Raw genomic sequence first — 12541 nt, 5'->3', positions numbered from 1 at the left:
TTAGATGGTCCCATCCCTAGAAAACTGAACCACAGAGAATAGATTGGGGAAGGCACTGACATTTGAAGCAACATCAAACCCATGGCGAGTTTCCTATCTTTCCTTCAGTGTCCCATGACCTGGACCAAACACAATGCAACACAAAGGAAAAACACCATCCCTTTTCCCCTATAGAAGGGTCCCATGGAGAAAGATCTCTCGGGTCTTCACCAGGACAGGGTAAACCACAACCCTGCCCTTTCCCAAATGCAGGCCCTCATTGTCCCATGGTGGCCTCCCATGGTGCAACCCAAGGAGCAGTGAAGATAGCTAAGTGGGATAAAGAAATCTCTCCTCAGTTCCTCTACTCCAGCTTCCTTACCCCCCCTGTTAAATACCAGGCCCTGGCCCCTCCAAAGGCATCTCTTCCTCCTGCTGCTGCTATTTTCCTGAATTAACCCAGGAAGGAGGGTCATCGTTCTTTTCCCTGTAATTCCTTTAATATCTGCAAAAGATGTGGACTTCTTTTTAATTTTATTTCTTTATTTTTTCAATAACTTCAATTAATTAACTTATAAGATATAATTAGTTTCAGAGGTAGAGTTAAATGTTTCATAAGTTGCATATAACTTCCAGTGCTCATTACATCAAGTGCCCTCCTTAATGCCCATCACTCAGTTACCCCATCCCATTATCCACCTCCCTTCCAATAGATGAAATGGAAAATGAGTGGCACATAACTCAAAGTAACACATTCTCATGAGATCAGTGCTTTGGCCTCAAAGAAACCAAGGAAACCCTGTTTGTTTCCTGTAGTTAAGAGTCTCTCATGGTTTGTCTCCCTCTCTGATTTTGTCCTATTTTATATTCCCTCTCTTCCCCTCTGATTCTGTTATATATATATATATATATATATATATATATATATATATATATATATATATAATATTTAGTTAATTCTGCCTGGTGTGAGGTGGCATCTCATTGTGGTTTTGATTTGTATTTCCCTGTAGCCAAGTGATGTACAGCATTTTTCATGTGTCTGTTGGCCATTTGTATATACTCTTTTGAGAAATGTCGTTCCTGTCTTCTGCCCATTTCTTGACCGGATTTGTTGTTTTTGGGTTGTTGAGTTTGATAAGTTCTTGATAGATTTTGGATACTACCCCTTTATCTGATAAGACTTTTGCATATGTATTCTCTCATTCTCTAGATTGTGTTTTAGTTTTCTCGACGGTTTCCTTTGCTGTCCAAAAGGCTTTTGCCTTGATGAGATCCCAAGAGATCAGTCTTCTTTTTAGTTCCCTTGCCTTTAATCATGTCTAGCAGGAAGTGATTGCAGACAAGGTCGAAGAGGTTGCCGCCTGTTTCAAGGAGGGTCATCCTGATTACAGCATGATAGAGAGGAGAGTAAGTCAATGAGAATTCAAGGGTCCTTTCTCTAGGCCGATCTGCACTGGTGTAGGAAATGGAGGCATGTTAAGTGAGGATTTTCCTGAGAGTTGTGGTCACTGCACTGAGTAGGCATCTCCTTCGGCTTCTGTTCTCCTGTGGAGGAGTTTGAAAGAGTTACCTTCTGGAGTCATATCACACAGAGCAGAAGCTGTGACCCTCCCCAGACAATTCCACAGAGAGTGTGTCTGTGGCTCACAGGGACTTGGGCATTATTCATCTTATCCCTTAGTGCATATTGAAAGGAATTCCCCCTCAGAGCTGTGTGGCTTCTAAAGTAAAATCCTTTCATCCACAAACTGATTTTTGACCTACCGTGTTTTCTAAAAGAGATGGGTTTGGGGCAAAGACTCCAATCAAGGCTGACAGTCCTTGTGAGAACAGAAATGGGAATGTACACTCAGAAAATGGGCATATTTCTAGAGTGTGAATGTTTTGATAAACCTATTTTAGTGTCCTTGGTCATACCCCAGGAAAGACTGTTGAAGAGCACAAAAGAAGTGATGTCTTGGTCAAAGGTGGAAGGAAATAATTGGTGTACATGGCAGTGTGGAAAAGAAAATCTGTAGCGCGAGAAAGTGATAGCATTCTTATTTGAAAGCATTGTTTATGTGTGTTTTGAACTTACGTGTCTTATATTACTTCAGAATTAATGATGTGTATTACTGAGATAATAATAAAATGGTAACCGCTTAATGACCTCTTAAATCCATCAGTTAGTTTTTGGGGTCAGTTAGTAGTCTTGTGTTTAGATCATTGCCTCCTGAGATCACTATAGAGAAGTTCCCTGGGTACAATCCAGGTGTCCAAGTTCTTCTTGTGTGGTACTTACAGGAGCTGAATTTATTCTCATCCATGCTCTGTTAGTACAATTCATGCTCTGTTAGAAAAAATTCAGGACATCATGGTGCAGGGAACACTATTTGTTTTTATTATTCTGCATTTTTGTGACCTCAAAAGAAAGCATGAAATACAAATAAGAAGCAAGACTGTCCTGAATGGGAGAAAAGTGGCCATTTTCACAAATATGATTAATAACTGATAATCAATAAAACTAAAGTAAATTAAATAAAAAATTAATGCCAAGATCCTTATCATTCAAGTTGAATGAAGCAAGATGCTTCCATAACTATAGAAAGTGGGGAAAAAAGAAAAATAAAATATCCAGAACAGATGAAACAGAAAATGAGTGGCCCTTAACTCAGAGTAACACTCTCTCATGAGATCAGTGCTGGGGCCTCAAAGAAACTGAGCAAAAGAAGACAAAATACCAGCCCAGATGTCCCTGTGGTCCTTCCTGGAGGCTCCATGTGGCCCAGGTGAAGAGGGTGAGGAAGACCTGAATCCAGGCCATGGTGGAGATGGTCCCAAAGGCACTGCTTTCTGAGCCCTAACCCCGGGCCTGGCTGCACCACAACTCTGTTATACCTTCCCCCTGCTTCAGAATATGAGGGGTCTTCAAGCAAATACGCTTCCCACCAGCCTCTCCTTACCTCCTCCAATCTGACCCTTCATTCTAGAAATTTCTGCATCTAAAGCAGAAGCACTTGGATGAAGGATTAAAACATTTTGATATGTATTTTCTAAGGCAGAGTGCATGTCACTGCCCAGGAAATGGAGCCAGACTTGGAACGTCCCTTAGTTCCTACTGTGAGAGTCCCCATGTATTTGACAAATAATCCCAGAACTTACCTTTGTGCTGTGTGCATTGACGGTGGGAAAAAATCCAGAAGGGCTGCAATTAGAAGAGATTCACTCTTTCTTTGTAAGCACCAAAAACAGCTGGAGTTGTTCACACGTCTCACAGCCTTCCTCTGCACCTCAGTAAGGTGGGTTCTCATGCATCGTTTGGTTACCTTCATCACAAGGCTCTGAGCCTGAGGCCTGGGGGCGTTTTTGGATTTTGAGTGAGAACTTATTGAGACACAATAGATTTGGATCAACCATCTCACGTGGTCCTTCCTTGCAGGACTCAAGAAGAATCAGCTCTTGGGACTTCATGCAGGTCAGGGTAAATCACAGCCATGACCTTCCCCAAATCCAGGTCCATGCTTCCCCTTGGCGGCCACAGATGGTGCAACCCAAGCACCAGGGAAGGCAGCTGAGTGAGATCTGGAATCCTTCCTGTCATCCTTCTCTTCCTTCCTTCTTCCCCTCCAGTCACTACCAGGTCCCTAGATCTCTTTTCAATGCGTTAGAGTTTATTTGTCTTTGTCTCCATCTTCCTCAGGAATGGAATAGGTCACCTACCACACCAGGTGGCTTGGGTCCGCCTCTCAAGACCAGGTAGATTTTCTTCCTCCACAGCCTTGTCACAGGGTTCCTGATAGTGTGACAGTTCTTGGGTTAGAGGTCAAATAAAACCAACCCCTAAAGGAAGTCTGGATGAGAACAATGGCATGGAGAGAGAAAGGGTTGGTTTCTCTTGATGTTGATATCAAAACTATTGCAGAAGGATAGAGAACTCAGTCAGCATTGAGGATAACCTAAAGAAAACCATGATTTCATTCTCCAGTGTTTGTGGATCTGGTAGAAGGGAACTGGGGTCAGGATTACTCTAAAGGACTCAACTTCAGGAACCTCTCATCAGAGTACATTTCTCTATTGAGTCCATTGGACAGAAGTTTATTCTTGTCTTAATCTTCTCTGCAGAAAGACTAACTTACCTGAGAGCTGTGCACCTTCCTGAGGTAAATTCCTCTCCATCTAGAAGGAGATGCCTGACCTAATGTGCTTTCTAAACAACACGGTTTAAAGGGGGGAAGCTTCAATAATTATCAGTATTAAAATGTGGGTAGCTAAGTCTATAATTAAAAAAAAAGCTCTACTTTCTCTTCCAAAGACCGAGTTTAATAATAAACAGGATGAAGTCATGTAAGGAAAATTTTGATATTCAATATATAGACAGAAAGACATGTCCATAAAAGAACTTCTAATTTAAATGCTTTATTTATTTTCTTATTTTTTTTAAGATTTTATTTATTTATTTGACAGAGAGAGAGACAGCCAGCTAGAGAGGGAACACAAGCAGGGGAAGTGGGAGAGGAAGAAGCAGGCTCATAGCAGAGGAGTCTGATACTGGGCTGGATCCCAGAACACCGGGATCAGGCTCTGAGCCAATATCAGGCACTTAATGACTGAGGCACCCAGTTGACCCTAAACGCTTTATTTAAAAAGCCTCCTTGTTGTATGGTGACTAACAAAATATAATAAAAAAAATATTATAAAAAATGAAAGAATAAAAAAAGCCTCCTTCTAAAAACAAATAATAAATAAATGGATGAATAAATAAATAAATACAAAAAAATAAAGGGGAAATTCTGATTGAGGCTGACTGGTCCTTGCCACCAGAGAAATGTCCCCTCAGGGAACAGATTAGGAATCTCCTCAGTGTGGATGTTCTAAAGAAACCATTTAAGTGTCACTATTCACATATCTTTAACAGGTATTTCTCAGAGCACAAGGGAGATGACATCCTGGCCTAGGGTTGGACCAGTTAGCTCCCTCATAGCCTCAGCGATTGGGGCAGAAGGAAAAGGGTCATTGCTAGAGGTGATAGATTTGGTTTTGACAATCACAGTCATTCTTGTGTGTTTTAGAGTCTCATGTAGTATAATTCTGGAGAGAATTTAGAAAACAGTGTCTATTATACAATCCCAAATGGTTGGTATGTACAAAATACCAAAAATTGACTTTTTCATAAGTCAATCACCTGGACATCTGAGCATGACTTTGTAGCCTCATTGACTGAATACTTGTGCCTTGAAATCACTTTGGAGAGGCTCCTGAGAATTTTCAGGATCTCAGGCACTTCTTGCAGAAAGTAAACCCTGAACTTTACAATGAGCCGGATGCTTCTGTTCTGTGTTCTGTTAGTAACAGAAACAAATTCATCTCTCCCTCTGCAAAAGGCAGGAGCCGCTGATTGATTTCAAACCCTTTGGATTTTTGTGTCCATGCAATAAGACATGATATTCAAACAATAAATCCCACAATCACCCAAAAGTGGCAAAATGACCACATGCACACAATATCCTTATGATTCAATAAGAAACATAGCAAATGTGATTAAAAATATAAGAAATCAATACCTAGTGTCTTACTTTATAAGGCAAATGAAAGATGATGATTCCTTATACACAAGCAATTTGAAAATAAGAAAAAATGCAGAAATGATGCCCAGGAAAATGACTGGCGCTTAATGAGAAATTCTATGAACTCATCAATGAGAATTGAGCAGAGGTGCTGATTCCCTGACGGCACTGAACAGAAAAACACTGCTGGAGATTTAGAGCATAGGGACACTTAGAATATTTCAAATCATCGCTGTCAAAAGTAATCTCGTTAGGGGTGCATGGCTGGCTCCGTCAGTAGAGCATGTGACTCTTGATCAGTTTCATAAGTTTCAGCACCATGTTGGGTGTGGAGACCACTTTTCAAAAACTTAAAAAATATTTTTTAAGGGGCACCTAGGTGGCTCAGTCAGTTAAGAGTCTGCCATTGGCTCAGTTCATGATCCAGGTTTCCGGGATGAAGCCCTGGGTCAGACTCACTGTTCAGCGGGAGTATGCTTCGCCCTCTCCCCACTCGTGCTTTCTGTCTCATTTTCTCTCTCTTTCTCTCAAGGTCATAAATTACTTAATTAAAAAACATGTTTTAAAAAGTGACTGCTTTCCAATTAAAACTCATAAAATCTCTTTCACCAATTTTACCTATTTTTGTAAGTAGCGACCACTCTCTCATCTTTTCATAAAAGTACTTAAGTGTATATTGATTCACCGTTTCAGAATACCCAGGAGGCTGTTGCTACAACGTGAGTCTCCACACACTCAAGACACAAAGGGCTACAGCAGCCCCATTATGTCATATTGGAGCCATCCTGTTCACACAATATCTATACGCAGGATTATTCTGTAAGGTTACCTATAATTAACATACTAACTACTTTCTCAGAAAGATATTGTGGCCCCACCTTAAAAGAGACTCATTAGAATAGGCAATGGTGCCTCCTACCCTCCTATGTACATGTCAATATTTGCTAAAGGTCCTATTGATGTCATTCTAGTCTGGAAGCACACTTATGCCAGATACCATACAGAATAACCAGACAGTGGCCCCTCTACCTCCTACAGGTTTTCTCTACAACGGCACACATCCAACATGCAGATATAGTCTGTGTACACCTTCCACAAACATGAGGGACTAACTTAGGTTTTCATGCTGTGTCCTCAAAAGCAAATGCTCCTTCCTACTGTGATTTGACCCAGAAGCTTAGGGGTCTGTTGTGGCAAATTCCCAGCCTGGATGATTAACACATGAAGGTATTGAGCATTTATTGGAGGAAGAAAGGAGGTAACTGGAAAGAGATTTGGAAAATTAACTATGGGAGTGAACAGAATGAGAGAGACTCAGTTCTCAGGTAAGCTGACCTTGCAACCTGAATTGCCCCAGAGTGAGGGCACTGCTACGACATGGCACTTTCACTGCTAAAACTAGGAAAATTCTGGCAAACTGAGATCAATTGGTTATTGAAACAGATTTTCTGTGGTCTACACAAGGTTCAATTAAGGGATAGAGAATCTTTGGATATATATGATGTGTATGTGTATTTAGTGACTTGTCATAACTGGGATACCAGGTAGAGCTTGGACTGGCTCCTAAATAAAATCAGATATAGTGGGGTTCCCTGAAGATTGGAGAGAAGCCTTCTCTTCCCAGGTGGAAAATGGAACCATGTTGGAAAGAACCCACCCTGTCCGGGAGACAGGGGTGCATCCAGGATAGGGATTCATCATTCTGAGGGGAGGGGAGCTTCTACATACAATAGAGTCTCAACACCAAATCTCCTGCTCAGCTTCCATGGATATGGGGTCTACAAGAAGGGGCACTGGAAAAACAACTTGTTCCTTTTCTACTCATTCCTTCAGCTAGATCTTCAGCTGTTCAGTGAGTTGCTGTTTTCTCAAACACTGACATGCAGAACAATGTCCCACCAAGGTGGGTCATGTTGACTAGAGTATGGTGGACACTGAGTTGAGTAAAACAAGGTCATTTCTGCATAAATGACTCCCACCTGGACTAACCGGAGTGAGAGGCTGTCTTTTAACATAAGGATGTCTCTGAGAACTGTGAAAATTATGCAGTGCAGAGGTCTCTTTATCCCTCTCTCCCTGCCATTGAGGAATGGGAAGATCATCTTCTGGGAACATGTCAGGAAATAAAGAGACTGACAATTCCCTAGGAAGCTTGTTTCATTTTACTACATTGCAGGAGTTAGAGGACCTGAGAGAGAACTGAATTCTCAAGGCCATACTGCATGAAGCCCCCTCTATACATAGTAAGGATTGAGGAAGCATCTTCCCAGCAAGGAGGGAGGCTGTGCGAACAGGCAGGTTTTGGTTTTACTTCCCCATGAACTTAGACCACTGTGATAAGTGCTACCACTTCTAGCTGAGGCACAGTAATACTAGGCCTCATCCTCAGCCTGGAGTCCAGAGATGGTCAGGGAAGCTGTGTTGCCAGACTTGGAGCCAGAGAAGCGATCAGGGATCCCTGATGGCCGATTATTTACTCTGTAAATCAGAGTTTTGGGGGCCATGCCAGGATACTGTTGGTGCCAGGAGACAGCATTATAACCTCCAATGTCATTGCTGGTTCCAGTACAAGAAATGGTAACTGTCTGTCCCAGAGCCCCAGACACTGAGGCTGGCTGAGTCAGGGTAGACTGGGCCCAGGAACCTAAAAAAAGGATAAATGCAATAGTTAGCTCTGTGCTGGGGCATCGGATTAACCTGAAGAGGAGAGAAAGGATCAGCTTAGGTGTCCCCTTGGACGCTTCCCTGTGGACCTCACCTGTTCCCTGAGTGAGGAGACTGAGAAAGACCAGAGTCCAGGCCATGGTGGTGACTCCTCAACAGCACTACCTTCTGAGACCCCCAATCTCAGGCTTGTCTCCCCCAGACTTCTATTATCTCCTCACCCTCCCTCCCTCAGGAGGGAGTGGCCTGCATGCAAATGTGCTTCCTGCACATTCCTCCCTCACCCCCTCTGATCTGACCCATCATTCTATATTCTTTTCATCCTTGGGCAGCAGAGCTTAGCTGAATAGACTCAAATACTTTGACATGTATTTTCTGAAGGTCAAGAATTTCAATTTTTATGTCTGATTTACCCAGAAGAGAAGGATCTCCTGAAGACTTCATGTATGTGAGCTCCTAGACCTTCTGTGTTTCCGCAATACCATGACTGTCTCTCTGTGGCCATGCAAGACTTGGGGCCTTTCCCTCTGTGCCTCTACTGGGCATCAACTTCTGAGGTTCTCTCTATTGTTAGGAAAGTGTCACTGCTGATGCCAATGGAAACATCTGCTGTGAGTTGGTGGTTGGTGCTGGGTTCTCCCCCAGCTGCAGGCCTGCCACGGTCCCACCCAGACTTGTTTGTGTTAATGGACATGGAATATTGAAACCCGCTAGCTTGTCAGTCACTCCAGCCATATGGAGGGTCAGGTCCACAGGTGTAAGCAAACCCTAGGAGGGGAAAAGGAGCACCTGCCAGGACATTCTGCATGTTCCACTCATGAACAAGCCACTTCCCTTCCTCAGCCTCAAATCTCAACCTGAGAAATGAAGAAGAAAGATACACTGTCCATGGTTCATGATCTAGGGAGACATGAATCAGAATGTGGATGTGCAGGTTTCATAATGGGACATTTCTCAGTGCCCAGGAGGTTGTTTGTTATAAGATTTATATTTTCCAGCACTGATTCCATTTATATTTGATCTATTTGTCTGGCAGTAGACATGTTTTTTCTACTCAAGTTTTCGTCATCACTCACCCACCGGTCACCGTAAAAGTAATCTCTGGAACTTGGACCACTGAGGGAATAGAACCATTGTGGAATATCCCATCCAATTTCTTTCCTGTGAAAGTTGTAAAATTCATTTTCAATTTCCCCTTTTCCCGTAATGCCTGTTTCAACAGGTAACTTAGCCCAAAATGGAAGTACTATAACTCGGCTCAGTTTCGATTTAGGACATAATGAGCAGACATCACGATTCCCCCATGAATGCTGCTGTAAGCCAAGAAATAATGCACGTGGGAGCTGTTTGAGTCCCTAGAACAAGCTCCTACAAGGCAGATTGGGAATGGCATTGACATTTCAAGTAGCATAGAAACAATGCTTCCTGTCCTCATTTCCCTTCACAGTCTTGCCACCTGCCCTCAAGGCAGCTGGGAAAAAGGATCAGGCAACAGCTTAAGACAGAAAGACATCTCGAATAGCCCGTTGTTCTGGCTTGATATGTGCGAAAGATGATTTCTAACACTCAGAGCAAGATTGGATATCCATTTTTTCTTTTCTTTTAGAGTTTCTTCTTTTCCTTCTCTATGTCCCTTCAGAAAGGAAATACTTCTCTCGTGAGAAAAATAACAGTCGTGGATTTGGGAACTTTGCTTTTTGGCCCCAAACACAAACCTCTCTGTCCTTGGGCAACATGGCCCAGACAACAGCACTGCCAGGGGAATTGCCCAGCACTGGAGAGGAGCCAAAGTTACAGGTTTCTATCCACAAGACCAGACGGAAGATCCAGGGGGCTGGAAATCCTGGGGAGATAGTAGAGGGAGAAAAGCCTGGGAAAGCAATGCTGTAACTTGTTTATGAGTTCATAATTCATCTCTAAGCTGCACTTGTGCGGTGTCTGATAGTAAGGAGGATGCAAAGATGTGGGTAACAGAACTGGAAGGGACTTCCACCAACATCTCAGATGTGACCTGAGGAGCTCAATGTGTAGCTTCCACGTAGGACTGATGCCAATAGGAGAATAAATGTTTTGCAAACTGTCTGACACAGAAATCACATTCCACAGAAGGCTTTTTGAAACTAGAGGCTTGGGCCTGATTGGGTCAAGAACCTACTAAAACAAAAACTTCACCTGGGATTTACACAGGAATCCCAGTTTCATAACATTACACTGGATAGATTCAGGACAGGTGACAAATTACTCAGTATATGAAACAAGGAAAATCTCAGTTAGCATCGAAATGAAATTTAAAGACACTAGACCCAGTACAACAGATAATTTGGATTTTCTCCCAGAGACTTTTAACCAGCTACTTAAAAATTGACACAAAAAAAGGAGAATTTTTCTGAAAATGATTGGAGGGATAATACATCTCAGCCATGAAAAGGAAGACCTAATGAAGCACATCCAAAAAGTACAGTATATGGAACTGACTACAGATTGGAAAATAAAAGACTAATGACCTCAGGGTCATAGCAAAGAAAAGCTTGCAATCTAAGATATAGAGGGAAAAAAATAGAGATAAGAAATTATCAAGGAACTGTGGAACGTCTTCAGGTGCCGCAAAATCCATAGAATACGGGATCCTAAAGAGAACACAAGAGAACTAGAGCGAACCATGTGCTACCAGATGCTGAACAAACCCCAAGGACAAGAAACATGAAGAAAACCATGAGAAGGCACATTTTACCTGATTCGTGGTTGTGTGGACCCTTTTCCAGACAACTGTGTGACTTGAGTAACTATTCATTTCTTAATAAACCATCAACCAAGGAATTTTGTTCCCTCACGATTCTCAGCTGGTCATGAGTATTGGAATGATGATCGTGATAAAAACAAAAATTAGAGTGAGTGCAAGTTAGTACATAAGTAGGTAAATCTCCACATCCCCTCTCCCTGGTGTAGAAAGACTAATAGTCCATGTTCTACCAGACCCTCCCCAAACAGATTTGTTTCAGCAGAGCATAAAACACACCTGCCCAGATCAGGGGAAGCCAAGTAGAATTGGCAGTGTGCTATTAGGATGAGAACATGGGTGTGATAAAGATGTTGAGATCTGGGGCGACCTCCCTCAGGTGATCATCCCCTTTTCAGACTCTTTCTCAAGAAACCAAAAAGCTCATCCATGAGGAAACTGACCCCACAACCAACAATGATACCACGTTGAAATGCCTGTGTGTCTCTAGCCTGGATTCCTTTTGAGTACTTTCTAGTCTGAGCTAGGTTGGTCTTGACATGACAAAGCACCAATGTCATGGTCAGTCAAGAGGACACCCTCTCTCTCCCTCAAGAGAAGTGTCCAGGGACTCCTCCTGGAGGACATGCTGAGCCAGTTAGCACAGCACTGGGAGTCTTAACCTGTGACAATATTCCTGCTACATACGCAGTAACTGGCACACATAGAGCAAGACCAGGTGTCCAGGTCTAGAGGTCTTTCCTCTTTTCCCAGGACCTTGTCTCTCCTCTTCAGTAGGTGCTGTGAAAAACTCCCAGAAACCCGACCCACACTAACCCAGATGCTCTCTTAAGCTTAACGTCTCCTGGGATCTCACCCAAAGGACACATTGTCCTTTCCTTTCTCAGCTAGTTTGTGGCTTTCTACTCACTATTTCAAATTCCCAAAAGTTTGGGGATGCATACCAAGGTGCAAAGAATGTGTAGGAAATAAAAGGGATGAGTAATACCACACTCGTTATACCAGTTAATTGCAGATTGGATACAACTGATTGGTTTTATTTTTTTTTTAAAGATGGCTCTGCTTTGACTGGGCAGATGAGGTTTCCATTTATTTTTCCTTCTAAAAGTATAAACATTTATTTTATGCACTTTTGTTTAGATATGATAAGCATCATAATGAAAGAATTTTGAAAGCAAACTCAAATAGACCTCAGCAATTTTCCTGTCCTTTACGTACAGCAGACTGTGAACAAATATAGAAGAGACAGTTGCCATGAGCAACAAGATGAAAATGAAGAAAACACTACCCTGTGGGTATTTTGTTTTCCGTGGAAATAAATTCACACAGAATCCTTGAGAAACAAACCGGAAAAGAGAATAAGCCAATGGTAGGACAAAGCCCCCCTCCCATGTTTCTGGTGAGGCTGTGGTCTGTGACCTCCCTCCTGGCTCACCCCAGCATGTTCAGGGCAGATCCAGAGGGGAGGTAAAAAGGAAGGAAAGATGAGCCTGAATGTGGAATGCTTTGGAGGCACAAAGACAAGACAAGAATATACCAGGTTGCCTCCTGAGTAATTCCCTAGAAATGTGCCTTGAGTGTTTAACAGTAAATATAAATCTAAAAAAAAATGTCG

The 12541-nt window shown here is 42.4% G+C and overlaps 1 gene segment (V, D, J or C); it reads right to left on the bottom strand.

The window, feature by feature from the left end:
* Window positions 1–7897: 7897 nt before the first annotated feature.
* On the bottom strand, window positions 7898–8329 carry LOC125281891 (immunoglobulin lambda variable 2-11-like). The segment is given in 2 exon segments: window positions 7898–8169; window positions 8284–8329. Coding segments are annotated over 2 exon segments (318 nt in total).
* Window positions 8330–12541: the final 4212 nt, after the last annotated feature.

Source organism: Ursus arctos, unplaced genomic scaffold, assembly GCF_023065955.2.
Source record: "Ursus arctos isolate Adak ecotype North America unplaced genomic scaffold, UrsArc2.0 scaffold_34, whole genome shotgun sequence".
In the NCBI taxonomy this organism is placed as follows: domain Eukaryota; kingdom Metazoa; phylum Chordata; class Mammalia; order Carnivora; family Ursidae; genus Ursus; species Ursus arctos.
The sequence above is the reverse complement of the archived record's forward strand: the minus strand, read 5'-3'. Positions and strand labels throughout refer to the sequence as shown.